The 18006-nt window shown below is 44.3% G+C and overlaps 1 protein-coding gene across 1 annotated transcript; it reads right to left on the bottom strand.

Moving 5' to 3' along the window:
* Nucleotides 1-3430: 3430 nt before the first annotated feature.
* LOC136488128 (uncharacterized) lies at nt 3431-8947 on the bottom strand. The gene is made up of 11 exons (XM_066485157.1): nt 8698-8947; nt 8340-8443; nt 8155-8226; nt 7122-7383; nt 6784-6866; nt 6581-6685; nt 5988-6506; nt 4060-4436; nt 3790-3850; nt 3548-3669; nt 3431-3479 (listed from the first exon to the last, which is right to left on the bottom strand). The coding sequence occupies exons 1-11, from the start codon at nt 8945-8947 to the stop codon at nt 3431-3433; spliced, it is 2004 nt and encodes a 667-aa protein (XP_066341254.1).
* Between the last annotated feature and the right edge of the window lie 9059 nt (nt 8948-18006).

Genomic DNA, 18006 nt, shown 5'->3' on the forward strand with positions numbered 1-18006 from the left:
CAGTCTTCTCCACCGTCCGCCATGGAAGGCACCTAGGCTTCTCCACCGCTCGCCATTGAAGCAAGTCGACCTCCATCTTCGCCATGGATGGCACCCAGGCTTCTCCACCATCTCTCCCTCATCCACTCGGCGGCGGAACTCTCGCCTCATCTCCTCTAGGGTCGGCCGCTTGTGAAGCCTCGTCTCCTCCAGATCCCACCCGGTGACGGTAGTCCCAACCCGCCGCCGTGACACGGATCTCGCTGGCTGCCGCTCCTTTCTCCCGCTGGTGGGGTGGAGGAGGAGGGGAGCAGGGTCGCCGGCGGGTGGCGTTGAGGAGGAGGGGAGCAGGGTTGCTGGTGGGTGGTGTGGAGGAGGAGGGGAGCAGGGTTGCCGGCGGGTGGGTGGAGGAGGAGAGGAGCAGGGTCGTCGGTGGGTGGTGTGGGGGAGGAGGGGAGCAGGGTCGCGGCAGTTGGTGTGAAGGAGATGGCTGAAGGAAGAGCCAGCTCGCGAATGGCGTAGCGAGGGGGTGAGCAGACTCCCGCTCGTCACTAGCACAAGCCTAGCTCCACGAAAACGGGCCTCCCTCGTGTTCCTGGCAAGCCACCCTGGAGGAGTGTTTTTGGCTTACCGAAGCATGGCTAGGAAGCCAAACAGGCAACCAAACAACTAGAGGCTGCATCTGGGAAGCCTGGCTAGGGGCTAAGCCGCCCAACCAAACACACCCACTCTTGTTATGACTATTTATTTTAGAGGAGGAACAAGTGGGGTGAGGTTCAAGTTACCACTAAAAACAAATCAAAAGGAGGAGTTACGAAATGGATTGATGGCCTTTTGATTTAATTAATGAGGGTAAAAGGAAAGAAATGAAATATTTTGTGTAGTCAATAGTTTTTATTAAACACATGCATGTATGTCGCACATACTTGTCTATTAAGGGCTGTTTGGATAGACTAGGACTAGTGATTAGTCCTACCCTGTTTGGATCCACCGGCTAATAAGTGGTACTATCTCAATATAAAGACGATTATATCCCTGAATTTGTTTGTCCATGCATGGTTGATGGTCGAAGCCCAAAAACTTAAATCCAAAATCAAAGAAATATAATACTACAAAAGTCATTCGATCATTCAAGTGAAACAGCCAAGAGCTAGCCAGCGCCGCTCTCCACTGTGACTCCGTGAGCTGCCAGTGAGTTAACTACTAGTCTAGGCCTTGGCTAAAGTTTAGCCTATCAATTAATCTACCTGTTTGGATCCTAAGGTTAAATTTTAGCAACTAGTTGTTAGCCCAAGAGATCGTATATGCCCATATAGCACGAGAAAAAGAAAAAAAATCGATCACGAGGTCGCTGAAAGCGTATTGATGTTGTGGGCCTCCCACGCCACCCACAGGCCACAGGAAGAACTGATCGGGAGCACTACACCACGGCCCGACTGGCTGATGGGTGACTGGCGAAGGGATGCACGTACAGGTACAGTTTGCTAAAAAAAAACGTACAGCGATACAGAAGTCGACCAAGCAATAGCCCTCATCAAAACACATGGGATTTCACGAGAACTTTGTAGGAGTTTCATATGAATTCGTCCGGTTCAATCAGAGTCACAACTGATTCGCCGGAACCTTGATTTTGTGTCGGTTCCCGCATATAAAAATATAAAATTATTACTGCGTTCCGTGAACAAAGATCGGCACCAAGGCACCAAAAGATATGCAAGCACAGGAATATTCAGTACAAGACCGACGTTGCTGAGCAACGAACAAATCCAACATGAGTTCAGCTGTGGCCGTGTTACAGTTCAAATGCTAAAAGAAAACCAGACAAAGCACTACCGAGTTAATCCAAAGTTCAATCTTAATTATACAGATGTTTCACAGTTTCGCCGAACGGCCCAATACAGAGCACAAGCTTAGTTTTTCACTTACAACACACCAGTTACACAAGGGTGGAACGTGAAAGCCAAGAATGAATTGCCTGAAACAGCATACCTACCCATGGCATTGGACACTTGATGGACTCCTGCGCCCAGATTGCATTGCATACCTACCTCGGTACAAAGCTCATTCAGGTGAACGAGCATTACTGCAGAGATGGCTGCGCATACTGTGGAGCTATGAATCCGGTCTCAAATGCCTATGCCTGTGGGCAGGAACTGCTGTTCTAGGATGCCAGGGCCAGACCGCTGCTTAAAGCCTCGTTCTGTTGTAGCTGTAGTAAGTCAGGAGGGACATGGAGATGCTCGGAGTTTTCATCTCCTAGGGCATGCAGAAGCAGGGTATAAGAAGTGGAAATGCATGCACTCATATCAGGTAGATTATGAAGAGATTATGGAACAACTGTACTACCTTTCTTTTTCTTTTTCTTTTTCTTTTTGAAAGCCGGTACTACCTTCCTTAGAAGGGCGGGCCTGGTGCAAGCGGTAGAGTCTTACCGTCTGTGACCGGAAGGTCCCGGGTTCGAGTCGCGGTCTCCTCGCGTTGCACAGGCGAGGGTAAGGCTTACCACTGACACCCTTCCCCATACCCCGCACAGAGCGGGAGCTCTCTGCACTGGGTACGCCCTATACTGCCTTTCTTAGGTTCAGCTTTACTATTGGGAGTGCCATTGTCACTTTTCTTTGTGTTTAGGAAGCGTCCCCCAGTTCCTCTTGCCCTCCTCATCGCGTGAAGATGACGAGACTCATGAAGATATGGCTGCAATATCAAATGCAAGTTCTTAGCAAGCTGTCAAGTTATATACTTCACTTATAGCTATAACTCAACCACTCAAGGACGTCCAGAAATAAACAAGACACGTAGTTTGCTAAGGAACAAGCTGAAAGTCACTGATACTCATTCCTCAATCTTGAAAAGTACAAAGAGAAGTGCTGAGGAGGCATGGTCATAATACCACACCACTAACCTTTCTGGCTTTGACCACCTTTTTCTCAAGTTCAGCCTTGGCACGTAACTGCCGGCGTCTTAAAATACCATGGTACTGCTTGGCATTTACATAAACAGGCTCCTCCGATATTTCAGGAGGTAATAGCATTCGAGATTGAGATAGTCCAGGCAGCTGAAAATGAGCCTGCACAGATAACATAAGGCGCTTTACGTTAGAAAAATATTTAAAAAAAAAAGAGTACTACAACACAAGAGGAAGGGAAATTTGACTACAGCTAATGTACAACCATGCATCTAAACTGTTTCCATCCACGTGATTTTAACAGTCGGAATTTTGAGTTGTACTCAAATGGTTGTACATGTAGCAGTGCTCTTTGTTTTTTCAAGTTAATTAAGGCAGTTCGATCGAGCTTTGAACATAGAGGTGTTGATATATACATAATTACATAAATTGTATAACTGAAGATGAATTCGTCTATTCAGAGTGTTGTACTTGATCCAAAGACATCTGAGCACTACCATCTTCCATAGCTATGACAACCGAACATTTCTTCTTCTTTTGATACCTCTAATGGGACAAGCTGTAGTGTGGTTTCATGTGCACGTACACACCAACCCTACACACGCACACCCACATGCACACAACCAAACATTTCTGCTTACCATAAAAAAAACTCGACCTGACTTGCCCTTGTCATTGCCGCCGCCGCCGCCGCCACCGTCCTGGTCCTTGGTCTCCTCCAGGTACATCTCCTCCGCCATGGGCTTCCACAGCCGCACCCTTGCGTTGATGAACCAGTTCGACACCTAACAGAAATCAAGAACAAATTTTTTTTGAAAGTTAATTTACACACAGCCAGTAAAACAGTCAAATTGATGATAAACAGGAGAAGAAAGAAATGCTATTCATCAGTTTTATTTACTGACCTGACTCCTGGTGAGCCCGGTTTGCTTGGCGAGCATGATCTTGTCCGAATCCTTGGGGTATCTGCATGACGACACAGGATCCATGCGGACCAATTAGAGGCGGACACGATGAGGTGTGAGGCTGCATGCATGGCGCCATGGGCACGAAAGCAAGCAAGCAAAGGGCCAAACAAAGAGCAATGGAGTAGGTCGAAGAGTACAAGGGCTCATGATGAGCTACCTAGCTAGCTACTGCAGCTTGTGCAGTGAGGAGGATGAGATGGGACTCACGGATGCAGGAAGTGCTCGAAGAGCCAGGCGCGGAGGATGGAGACGGAGCGCTCGGGGAGGCCACGCTGGGGCCGCCAGGCGTCGCCCTGCATCATGCCGAGCTGCTGCAGCGCGTGCTGCTGCCGGAGCTGGTGGTCGATGTAGCGGAGGCGGGACCCGACGGTGCGGCCCCCGGCGGCGTCAGCGTCCTCGCCCAGCGCCCGGCTCGCCACGCGCACCTGCGCCGCGATCGCGTCCCGCAGGCACCGGAACTGCCGCGAGATGGTGCGCAGCGCCAGCGCCGTGTACGTCCGCGCCGACCCGGCGCCCGCCGTCGCCTCGAACGACGACGACACCGCCTGCATCTGCCCGTGGTACTGCCGGTACCGCTGCTCCACCTGCCATTGTCGATTGTTGTCGACATCGATCGCCACCATGCACACACAACAGTGTCAGTCAGCCATTGACCACTCTAATTCATTAATCAGGGCGTGCTACTGCTACTACTAGCAAGCTACTGGCCTACTAGCTGATTATAAGTATAGCTCGTTAGTGATGATCCCATCCAACCAACTGTTCGTCAACAAACTCTATCAATGCTGATCGGTGCAATCGCAACTGCTACACGCCTCCTGATATGATATGTCTACTCATGCACAGAAATGATGTATATATACAAGACATGGGGAAAATTAACGAGATAGTGAAATTTATGTTTTTCTTTTAATAAAAATAATAAAAATTGATATTTGGTAGTACTCGCATTCAGATTCAGCTGGCAGTACAGTGTACACTCATGAAGCAGGCTATTGCAGACAAAAAGAGACACATCTGATGAAGCAGCGAATTGAAGCTTGTTTGTACTGGCATGGACAAAGTACAACCAAAAGAATGGAAGTAGTTGAATTTAATTTATTTGCGCTATAAGCCGTACTTTTTCAGCCAACGAACCGTATTTTTCTCTCACAACAAATCAGCCAACAGTACTTTCAGCCATGGCTTATCAGCCAAGCGAACAGGGCATCTCTTAAGGATTATTTTGTTTGCTGAAAGACCTCCACTTGCCATATATTTCGTTGTACATGATAGTAGAGGATATGGTTTTCATTGCCACTTGTTATGTTATTAGTTAAATATGTTCATATATATACTCTATACCTTCTATATGGCACTTTGTCTTGGATTATATTGTTTTCATTCTCTTCCACACACACAAAAAAATATATATATTATTGCTTTCATTTTACTATTAGAACCGAACCTCTTAGTTGTTACCCCATACGCTTAAAATGAAATTAAGACATTTCAAAAGGAAAAAAAGAACAGAACCTAAGTGGTGATAAGGTGTACCAATAAGAATCCTCTAAGTATGTAATAAGCTGGTAATAATTAAACCACATAATAACTAGTGTTTTCTGCGAGGTGGAAATCACAGAATTAAGTAGGGGAACAATAATTGGTATTGATACTACTACAGCAAGTTGATACAGCATGGATGCTTGATTAAGAGAAGGATTTAAAGTGGGGGAAAAGTCTGATGATATATATCCATCAAATTAAAATTAAAGCCATGCACTGTTCCAAACAACTTGTGTCACTCATCTTTCAGAAAAAGAAACAGCATAACAAAGATAACCGAAAGGCAAATGGTTCCTAGCCTTTTAATACATAACACTGTGACACTGTCTTAGACTGTAGAAGCAAGCAAACAGCAAAAACAAGACAAAATATCTCTCCCTGTCAAATTTGAGGCAACATAACTAAAAACTTGCATGAAAAATCAAGGACCCTCAAGGCCTCATCAACAGCAATTAAAAACAGGTTTTTTAAAAATATCTTATTTTTGAACACGATCGAGAGAAATACATCAAATGGAAAATAACTTGTGAAATTAATCTTAGTAGTATGAATTGAAGCCATAAACTGTGCTATTTATATATACTACTGACCTCGTCAAGCATGTTGATAAGCTTGCTCTTCTTCATCTGCAGCTCATGCCGCTCCGCGGTGGACATCTCCGCCGCGCCGCCACCGCTCTTTGCGCCGGAACCGTCATCGGTGCCGCCACTGGACACGCCCTCCGAGTCCTCCTCCTCCTTCACCGCCGCCAGGCTCTTGGTCGTCTTGTTGGCGTCCTCGACGCCCTTGCTGACGCTCACCACCTCGTCGAGCAGCTCCTGCGCGGCCTTGAGGTACTTGGAGCTCATCACCATCTGCCCCTGCGACGTGGCCGCCACGCCCAGGTACTTGCCCTCGTCGGTGCAGCCAGGGCCGGCCACCGCGGCCACCATGACCGGCGGCGGCGCTGCCTCTCGGGACGACAGGCTGAGCACGGCGCTGACCCCAGCCGCCGCGGCGCCGCCGAAAGTCTGTGCCTGCGGCGGCGGCGACGACATGTCCACAGCGGCCACCTTCTTTGATCCAACATCTTTCCAATTGGTTGAGAGAACAGTGCCATTAGATTCCACCTGCAGGATACGTGAGTATACATAAAATATAGTTGGTTCCAAAACCAGTATTAGCTGGGCCAAAGATCACGTACGAATGACTTCATCATGGCCCTCCGCATATCTTCATCAGCATCCTTGTAGATGTCACGGAAGAATTTGTTCAATGCAGCATCGCCATCAAGTTTTTCTTCGTTCTCCTGATGCAGACACAAATCATGCAACCCCATACATATTCGAGAAACCTAAGTGGCAGCAATAAGAGTGGTACATATATAAGTGGGAATCTTGATCATACCTCCTTTTTTACCTCAGCTTCCAGTTTATCCCAGTCTTTTTTTGGCTTTGAAGATGGGTATGAAGGTCTTGGGGCTGTTTCAGCTGCAGAACATATATACAAATAAAATGTCTCTAAGAAATGCAAGACAGTTCAAGAAAGAAATGATCCAGATTATTAATTGGCTAATATTATCTACAGAAATCTGTTCATCTCAAACTGTTGATCATGTACAGATGAACCACAAAATGGACACACTACAAAACTAACGTGTGCACAAATCCACTACACTCAAATTAGTAGCTTCACTATACGGTTACTTGAGAAGGGCGGGCCTGGTGCAAGCGGTAGAGTCTTACCGCCTGTGACCGGAAGGTCCCGGGTTCGAGTCGCGGTCTCCTCGCATTGCATAGGCGAGAGTAAGGCTTGCCACTGACACCCTTCCCCAGACCCCGCACAGAGCGGGAGCTCTCTGCACTGGGTACGCCCTGTACTACCTTTCTTAGGTTCAGCTTTACTATTGGGAGTGCCATTGTCACTTTTCTTTGTGTTTAGGAAGCGTCCCCCAGTTCCTTTTGCCCTCCTCATCGCGTGAAGATGACGAGACTCATGAAGATATGGCTGCAATATCAAATGCAAGTTCTTAGCAAGCTGTCAAGTTATATACTTCACTTATAACTATAACACAAGAGGAAGGGAAATTTGACTACAGCTAAAGTACAACCATGCATCTAAACTGTTCCCATCCACGTGATTTTAACAGTCGGAATCTTGAGTTGTACTCAAATGGTTGTACGTGTAGCAGTGCTCTTTGTTTTTTCAAGTTAATTCAGGCAGTTCGATCGAGCTTTGAACATAGAGGTGTTGATATATACATAATTACATAAATTGTATAACTGAAGATGAAATCGTCTATTCAGAGTGTTGTACTTGATCCAAAGACATCTGAGCACTACCATCTTCCATAGCTATGACAACCGAACATTTCTTCTTCTTTTGATACCTCTAATGGGACAAGCTGTAGTGTCGTTTCATGTGCACATACACACCAACCCTACACACGCACACCCACATGCACACAACCAAACGTTTCTGCTTACCATAGGTTAGCAATTTTTTACCAAATGAACCCAAGTATATTCAATTCAATTCTGCTTCCATTTTCTGGATTATGTTCTGTAATTTTAATAGGGATGCTCATATTTAAGAACTGACGACTGTTCAATACATCTCCACTCTCCACTTGTCTTTAATTCTTTATCTCAGATTTCATATTTTGCCTGAGTAAAGCATAGTACCTAGTGCTGTTATTTAGACTAGCGCTATTAAAATTAAAATTTGCATAAAATGGGCCCCATGATTTCTAATGCTTAAATCAGCATAAAATAGTACCACAGCTTGACTTCCATAGGTAGTAACCATGCCTGCATAGTAAGGATCTGGGTACTGATGTGCTCCAGAAGCCTACACAAGGAAAGATATATAAACATGAGACAAGAAACACGTTGCCTTACAAGTTCTCAGAAAATGGAAACATAAACAGACAAGAAACAGAGTCCATAGAGAAGGGTGCACACAATTGATTGGTTCAGTTCCAGCTGTGAGTATGGTGCCAAATACTCCAACGCCAAAGCAGGTATCTGTGATGTGGCATGGTTCTTTTCTTGACCAGAGCTTCCATCTGGAATTAAAATAACATCAATTCTTAATTTCTTTTGTCGGTAGCAAAAAGTTGCTTGGAGCTAAAAGGCTTTCTTATTATTGTAAGGTAGAAAAATGATCTACTTTTGTTGCCAATACAGTGATTGATAATGGATCAAACTCTTCAAATCTAACAGTATAGCATGTTTACCCAAGTAGAACGTGTACAGCTGTACTCGCACCAACGTTTAAAACATTACATAAGGAAGTAGCATTAAGACGCATAGGACTTGCCTTTATTGGTAATGTTTGGAGGTGGAGAGGCATATGTCGCTGTAGAAGCATATGATGATGAAGCAGTAAAATTCTCAAAATCCCAATTGTTCTGTACGGATCCTTCTATAACGGATAGTGAAGTAGAGGTGTCCAGGTTTTCCAAATTTTCAGTGCTGTTCTCCTTCCGATGCTTCTTGGCGTCATCATGCCTAGTGTCAGTTTGAAGATAAGATATATGGGTTCTGAAGTACGTCACAAGGTTTAGCATGCAAAATGTTTCTCAGAAAATTTGATGAATGTGCAAAATTACCAAGGAACTAACTTCACCCTTTCTGAATGAAGAGACTATACTTACTTTTGCACAATGTATCAATGAACAATAAAGTCTGGAAGGATCTAAGCCCCTAGGTAACAGGTATGTATTGGTGCTTAATGAAAACTGCGTGCTATTGTGACTAACATTTGTTTTAACAATTTCAAAGATGGGTAACAAGAGCACAAGAGGAATGTGACCCCCAATTTTTATTTCAAGGTGATCAAGAACTTGGATTGTAGTTAGAAAGTACTTGTTAGGTACTATCTATCGTCTAATTTGGACTAAATGACATGTGTTTCGTTATGTGTTTGAACTAGATGGACAATCTAGTGACCATATATCATAGAGGCACCGTTGAATACGATCGCTATGGATATGTTGAGTTTGTTGACATGCAAAGCGTGCCTATGCTATTCAATGATATGCCTTCATTTAGTGAGATAGTTGCAAGGGCTCGGGAGGAGCTGCATTGCCTTGGAGATGATGGCATTACAGTTGAGGGTGTACTGCACCTAGGTTCTCCTCCCAACATCCTCAGACGAATGATCCCAATTGGTTGTGCGGATCAGTGGGAGAACTATGTGAGATCGGCTATGAAGAGCCAGCTGCAATGTTTGGACGTGGTTGTGCGTCGGGTGTTAGTCGATCCCATCCCTCATGGGTTTTCCCCACCAATGGGTCAGCAGGCACACATCGACCCTCCCGTCCTAGAACTTGATATGGATGTGGAGGTTGCACCTATGATTCCCAATGATCAATCTGCCCCCAATGCGGTAGTTGGAGATACTTGTCAGACTCATGTTGTTGTGGCAGATCCTTCTCATAAGATCCCTTTGACACAGAATCATCCAAGTAAGTGTCTTAACCGTATGGTTATTGGGAGCTTACCCCCTTCCTTACATCTATTTCTTTCATTCTTTCCTCATTTCTCTACTTATGTTGCAGGAGACATTCCTGAGAATGTGGATGTGCCCCCTGTTACTACGCAAGTGTACTGTGAAGATGGATTCCGTGGCTCCAATAGTGTTGAAATTATACATGATTCGGAGCCATATGAGATGACAAGGGCTCTTGATTCTGATGGTGATCGCCCTGTTGGAGAGCTGACAGAGAGTGATGTTGAGATGCTAAGGCGTATCTTTCCTAGCCGCCGTGATCTAAGAGTTCACGAGTTCAGCGATCTTGCTTATTCTGATCAGGCGTGTGCAGAAGGACGTGATGATGTGCTCCTAGAAGCTCCTGAGGCTGGTCCTAACATGGTAATTGAGAATGGTAGGGTGTTCAAGGACCTCCCTGCATTGAAGAGGTGGTTGCAGGCGTTTGCAGTGATACGAAAGAGACCTTACAAGGTCTTGCATTCATATGCGGAGCGCCGTTACACAGTTGTGTGTGACAAGAAACACTGCCCATGGAGGGTTTGTGCAAGGAAGCAAAAGGTCACCGGAAAGTGGAAGATCACAAAAGTTACCGGACCACACAATTGTGCTGACCATGTGCTGACACTGAGGCATCAGCAGTTGACATCTACCCTCATTGCCAAACGGTTGATGGGAATATTACAGGGAGAACCCAACATGAAAGTTAGGACAATTATCAGGACCGTTGATGCGTTGTATGGAGGTTATGTGATAACTTATAGTAAAGCTTGGAGGGCTAAGCAGCAAGCGTGGAAGATGATATATGGGAACTGGGAGGATGGGTATGAGCAGCTACTAGTACTCTTCAATGCAATCAAAGCGGTGAATCCAGGCATGCATTATGAGTACATCCCAAAACCAAATGCATGGAAGGATGGGAGGCAGATATTCTTCCGTACTTTCTGGTGCTTCCCTCAGTGTGTCGAGGCCTTTAGGCACTGTCGTCCCATCTTCTCCATTGATGGTACGTTCTTGATTGGCAAATACCAGGGCACACTTCTCACTAGTACAGAAACAAGCTGTACTCCCGGTTGGAAAACCCCTTCAGTCCCGGTTTCCCAACCGCGAGCACGAATTCGGACTAAAGGGTCCCTCCTTTAGTCCCGGTTTCGCGCCCGGGACTAAAGGTCCGGTTGGTAATACCAACTGGGGCTAAAGAGGCCTCCCGGCCTGGCCACGTGGGTCGGCCCTTTAGTCCCGGTTGGTATTACCAACCGGGACTAAAGGTTTTCTTTTTTTTCTATTTTCAATTGATGATTCGTTTTGGTTTTCGAATAGGTTTTCGAATACGCATTCTATGCTGCTAATAATATATGTATTCTACACGCTTATAATATATGTTCGAACATTTTGTACAAACTAAAGTATGAAACTAACGTATATATTACATGCATATACATATATTGTACGTTATTTTATGTACATATAATATGTATATATATATTACAAATAAAGCTTGCATTGTATATTCTATCATATCCTTGGGATAACAAATTCACTCCATCTGGTTTGGCTTCCATGTTTCGTTCATGTCATTGTAGAACTCGCCGGTGGGGTTTAAGACCTGGTCATTAAGAAATCCTGCTATGGTCTCTTGAATTGCTTTTAGTTGGTCACGTCGTATGACTTTTTCCTTCAACCATAGAGTCTTCAATAAAAGTTAAAGGAAAAGTGTGTATATATATATATATATATATATATATATATATATATATATATATATATATATATATATATATATATATATATGTGTGTGTGTGTGTGTGTGTGTGTGTGTGTTGGTCACGTGATTACTTATATATATGAGCAATAAAAGAAATTGTGAATATATGAATATATTTATATAACGTACTTTGAGGATCTCTTCAGGAGTTCTTTTTGCGTACGCCATGATGAACTCACAAACATAGTATCCGCAGTAGTTGTTCCCATGTTCTTGCCTCAGAACCCACTTTTACGAGAAAAAAGATCCGGTGAATTGAAAGCATGCATGGTGTTAATTGAATTATATATATATAAATATAGCTAGTACTTACTTTGTGTGCGATTACATCCAGTGGCACTTTGCAATGTTTCATGTGGTGTTCCTCAATGAAACTTTTCCAAACGCTGCGCCTAATAAAATAAAAAATTAATTTGGCCTTTAATAATTGTTGCAGTTAAGAGATCGGGGTATATATAGTTGCTAGAGAGGCCAAATTACCCTTGGATAATATCTATTATGTATTGGTACTCTGTTTGCTCTTTTGTTAACGAGTCTAAGATGCTCAACCAACTATTGGCCATATCGATGACCATCAATATTCAGTAATTGTTGCATATGTTTTTATACACAAATACGATCGACATTAATTAGAGTCAACATATATATATGGGACATCGCTTAGCTAGTAAGCAAATAATTGAACAAATATCCATATGATCGACATTAATTATTTAACACTCACTTGAAGTTGTAGGGGAAGAGTATGTCCTTGTTTTGTTGGTTCACTAAGAACCTCATGAGATTTTCCTCGAGTTCAGCTTTCCATTGAGGCGGGGGAGTAGGGTGTTTGAATACGACATTTGGATCAACGAAACCAACATCATTATCCTTTCTCTTTCTGAGTTCTGTCATCTCATATCTGCATATATAAAAATATAGTGTGAGGATATATAATTTATATATATACATGTAGCTTTATATATATACACTTTAATAGTAGAAAATAATCACACTTACAGACAATAGCAGCTAATAAGACTTTTGCCGAGAGAGTCCAGGTGGCATAGTTGGTGTAATTCTAAAAACTCGACATATATAACGTCATCGCCATGGAAGTAATGTTGGTTTCTAACTCTAACAGAAACAAAGGTCTCTCCCCGTTCATACGCCACCATGTACCACTTGTTTAGCAGGTACATTTGCGTACCCAGTTCACCTAAGGCCTCAGGGTTGTATAGACTCTTTCCATGTTCAAATTTCTTCCAAGGATCCACTTTCGGAGTAGATGGTCCTTCAGCGAGCACTTGGGCAAGGTCCAAACCAGTATCCTCGTAAAACCGAACTAGGTCCTCAAAATCGACGTTCAGTAAGTCTAAGTTTGAACCATATTCATTACGAATGATAAGAGGGGGGACTGATTGTTGCGATTGTTGTTCGAGTTGTGCAACACCTTTCCCTGCTCTAGTCTTTTTCTGCGCCGCCTCAAATGACTTGGTGAGAGAGCGATCGTAGTCCGATTTTGGCAGGGTCTTTTGAGATTCCCGCTTTTTCTGGTCCACCTTCTTTCTTAGAAGATCTGGAGGTAGGTAGAAGTACGGTTTCTCCGGGTTCTCCCTCGCTTCTCGTCGTTTTCTTACTTTTTCGAAGAAACTGCTCACATCTTTTTGTACTGCAGCATTTAATTCCTTTTCACTTTTCTCATAAGACAATTTTTAGGGAATAATTAGATTAGAGGAGGCTTTCTTCTTTGCCGGCTGGTGGGCCAACGACTTCGTTTGCGGGGCGGACCTCTTAGGAGCTGGCTGCTTCTTGGTCATGAAGGGAGGCGGGGCAGGCGTTGGAGACCTCCTTGGAGGCGTTGGAGACCTCCTTGGAGGTGGCGGCGGTGGCGGCATTGCATAATCATTGCCTGGAGCACTATGATGATCTGGAGATTGAATAATTGGACTTAGGTTGGCGGAGGCCCTGCTGTGTGAGTACAAAAAAAAATAATTAGGTATAAGAAATTGTTATTATTAATCATGCATGTCAATAGAAAATTAGTAAAAAAATATTTTGTTCACTTTTGTCCGCACCTATTGTCTGGCAGTTGAGGAAGCGGCGGTGGACTAGAGACCCCGGGAATAATGATGTAGCACTTGCGCCATAGTATGAATGTCTTCTCTGCTTCTCCTAGAGTCTTCTCCCCATCACCTCCTGGAATGTCAAGAGCCAGATCACTAAAACCTTTGTTAACTCCATCCACTGAGACGCTAACATATCCAGGTGGTATTATTGCCCCATGGATTTTTAGTGTCTTAGTAGGATCTGGAGGAGAAAAAACACCGAGAGCCACCATGATTGTGGCATTCCCTTTTGGAATATGTAGCTCACATGATGTAAACGGTGCAGTGATGTCATCCACGGGGAAACGTAGCATTGCGTCATCTTGATTTGGCAACTCCGTGGAAGCGCAGCTGCTTTTCAACTGATCAGGGGGGCTAATATTAATGTTGATTCCTGGATCTGATGCTCGCCTTTGGGCACTCATTGCTATTTGCACTTGCTTTATGATTTCGTCCTGCATTCTAGCTTGCATGTCTTTTTCGCGCTTCTGTGCTTGAAGCAACGCCTCCCGTGACTCATGAACATATTCCTCCAACCTGCTGATCCGCGCTGCTTCCTCATCCTTCCTTCTCTGCCGGCTTCTGTAGGTATCTCTGTTGTTAGGGAAACCATGCTCCCAAGAAATGTTCCGTCCTAAACCTCTCGTTCGGCCACTGTGTTCAGCAGTCCCGATGGCATACGTTAGTTCATCCTTCTCTCTATTGGGCCTGAACGCACCAATAGCTTTAGCTTGTAGAGCATAAGAAAATCTTTGTGTTGCTCTTTTGAGTTTTGGGCCATGAACCAGCTTCCCGGTCTCTAGGTCCAGTCTTCCCCCATGAGCGAAAAACCAATTCTTCGCACGTTTGGGCCAATTGAGTGATTCTGGTGTGATACCCTTGGCAAGAATGTCCGCTTCCATTTTTCCCACTTGGGAATGGCAGTCGTGTAGCCACCTGATCCCATGCCATGGTGGTATACCTTCTGTCGGGCATTGTCTTAGTTCCTTCTCACCCGTTCCTCACCCTCTTCCGATGTCTTGTACTGTACAAAATCATTCCAGTAGGGCCTCAACTTCGCGAGCGGGCCTCTAGTATTGAAATTGGGCGTTAGGTTCTTCTTGACGTATTTCGTGTATAGGGATTTCTTCTAAGTCTGGAATTGTGTGGCCATCTTCTTCATAGCCCACTTTCGAACTAGCTCCTTCAATTCATCATCGTTGATATCATCATAACCATCCGCTTGCAACGTGAAATGTTGAAGGATATCATCCCAAATTAAATTCTTATCAAGATCAGAGACAAAACTAACATGAGGCTCATTGATCTTTTGCTTCCATTCACGGGCACTGATCGGAAGTCTGTCCCTTACAAGGCACCCACAGTGTTGCATGAATTTCCTTGCATGTGGACCAAGTGGTTCGCCTGTCTCGATATTGAATTCCGATATTATGTAGCGCCCCTCCAATGGCTTTTTCGGGCCTCGAATATTTTTTGCTTTTCGCCGTTGTGGTCGTTGATCCAGAGGGCTATGTTTAAAAATAAATAAATAAATATCATGTGTACACATAATAGATGATAGATATTCAAATATATATATAATATTCAAATATATATATAAATATATATACCTCGCTAGTATTTTCTTGCACAATATTTTCTTGGTTATCTTCAAGAGCCAGGTATTGACTCCCGTCATCTACATCCTGCTGGTCACCATCGGCAAATTGAGTGCCGGTGTTGATAATATCCATCATTTCTTCATCCATGTTGTCTCTCGGGGCAGCCATCTAGCTTTTACACCACTAGATATATCTATAAAAAATAAAAACTATGTCTATAAAATGGACTCCTGCAGGACATGCCACCTCGAGGATAGTGATATTTGTAGATGACATTTGTAGGTCTGAAGTTATCAAATATCCATCAAATTCTAGCTCAAAAACATGTTTAAATAAATAACCATCCGTACTAGTTGACCTTGCTTACGTGATCATCTCGGCGAGCATTTCTCCACCGGACGGCACCGTACTTGGCCACGGAAGAGCTCCGATTCTACGAGGAAGGGAATACGGTCTTCCACGACCATTGCCACTCTCCCTCGTAGAATCAAAGCTCCTCCTTGACGTCCGTTACTGCTCGGCAGAGAACATGCTAGCCGAGATGAACACGGTCCGCAAGTTCAACTAGTACGGATTTTCTACAATTTTCTAACTATTTTCTAAGTATTTCATTTCATGGAAAAATTAATTCTAAAAAATAAAAGGCATGATTTCTAAGTATTTCATTTCATGGAAAAATTAATTCTAAGTGACCTGCTCGACATCGGCGAGCTCGCGGGCGTTTCATGGAAAAATTAACTCTAATTGACCTGCTCGACAAAATTGAGAAAAAACACACGCTCTCATGACCTCACACATCTTCTAAGATCACGTAAGCCGCCGCTTATCGATCCGATCCGACGGGGTTTGACCAGCGCTGAGCGTCGTTTAGGTTGCCTTGTTTGACGGTTCATTCATGATTCATGCTACTGACAGGCACATACAACAGGTACATACAATAGATCAAATGAGCCCTAGTCGTCGTCTTCCAAACACAGACCCAATTGATGTCAAGCCGCAAGAAATCGAAACGAGCAAAACACAGACCCAATTGATGGCTCCGGGGCTCCTCGTCCTCGGTGGTGCGTCGACTCGGGTGGCTCCTCCGCTGCGGCATCGCTCGGGCCAAGGACGCTCAGCGTGGGGAAGGCTTGGGTGCGCTCTGGTGAGGCAGCGCGGGGAAGGCTCCGGGGCTCCTCGTCCTCGAAGGTGCGGCAGCGCGGGGAAGGCTCGGGCGTGCTCCGGTGTGGACTACGGCGACGATGGATGAGGATGAGCGAGGCATGCGCTGGCCGGCCGGAGAAGAAGCATGCGTGCACGTGGGGCCGGTGACAGCGTGCGCGCGTGACGAGGCAAGGCTAGGGTGGTCGCCTGGGGGCGGCGGCGCTACTGGATTGGATCGATCTGGTGGAGAAGATGAGGCGACGGCGTGGCGGAGATAGAGAGGAAGAGAACTAGAGAAGGGAGAAGGGCGTGGTTTATAAAGGGGGACCTGTAGTCCCGGGTGATGTTTAGAACCGAGACTAAAGGTTCTTTAGTCCTGGGTGATGGTTAGAACCGGGACTAAAGGTCTAACCTTTAGTCCCAGGTGTAGCCACGGCCCGGGAGTAAAGGGGATTTTGGCGGGCCGCGAAAACACAACCCATCTTTAGTCCCGGGTGGTTGATCCACCCGGGAGTAAAGGTGGGCTGCAGTTTGGCTTCCCGCTAGTTTCAAGCTCCATTTGTTTTTTTATATATTTCTTTCTATAAAATGTTAAAGTATTATTAATTGCACAGTAAATTAAATACAAGGCATAAAATTGTTTTAAAAGAATATGGATTTACTTTTGCTTTATTGCACATAGGAAAATTGTGTGACCTAAAGTTTTTTGTTTTTTCTTATAAGTATTGAAACATAATGTCATTAATATTTACTATTTCGTTAATGCAAAAATGTAGTGTTTAATTTAAATCATTAAAACTTTTGTTTTTGATTGGAAATTTGTTTTCACATCATTTTAACGTAAATCTTTTCATTTTTTCATCACACATTGTCCAAAAGCGACATGGAAATCCCACCATCAAACACAAATTTAATCTGAACATAGAAAAAAGGAAACACCTAATAAACACATCTGAATTCACAATTATTACATAATACCTCTAATACACACTATTAAATATCACTATATATATCAAGCGGGCACGGTAGTGAACTTCTTCTTAACATATATCCCTTGGTTATGATCGCGCCGTAACCATGGAGTGACCTCATCATTTAGCTGGATGCTTGGGTTTTTGTTCACTGTGAAGGGTGGAATTCGGTCATCCTTTTCATAATCTTCTGATATGTCTGACTTGTCTTCAATTCCAACGATGTTTCTTTTCCATGAAAGAACTATGTGGCGCTTTGGCTCATTGATTGGGTCATTGTTGTTTTTCCCTCTCTTCGGTTTTGTAGACATGTCCTTGACATAGAACACCTAATTCACATCCTTGGCAAGGATGAACGGTTCGTCTTTGTACCCAATATTATTGAGGTCCACGGTTGTCATTCCATACTGGTTGTCGACTGCTACCCCGCCTCCAGTCGCCTTTACCTATTGGCACTTGAACAAAGGTACCTTAAAAGTAGGTGCATAGTTTAGTTCCCATATCTCCTCTATGCGGCCATAATATGTTTGCTTATTTCCATTAGGGTCGGTGGCATCTATACGGACACC

This window comes from Miscanthus floridulus, chromosome 10, assembly GCF_019320115.1.
Source record: "Miscanthus floridulus cultivar M001 chromosome 10, ASM1932011v1, whole genome shotgun sequence".
Lineage (NCBI taxonomy): Eukaryota > Viridiplantae > Streptophyta > Magnoliopsida > Poales > Poaceae > Miscanthus > Miscanthus floridulus.

What these genes read in the sequence shown, in the direction of transcription:
- LOC136488128 (XM_066485157.1), bottom strand. Translation starts at nt 8,947, where the DNA reads ATGCTAAACCTTGTGACGTACTTCAGAACCCATATATCTTATCTTCAA. An exon ending in TCCAAACATTACCAATAAAG is followed by an intron (nt 8,444 to 8,697) that starts GCAAGTCCTATG and finishes TTTTAATTCCAG; the next exon opens with ATGGAAGCTCTGGTCAAGAA. An exon ending in GGACCTTCCGGTCACAGGCG is followed by an intron (nt 6,867 to 7,121) that starts GTAAGACTCTAC and finishes TATGTTCTGCAG; the next exon opens with CTGAAACAGCCCCAAGACCT.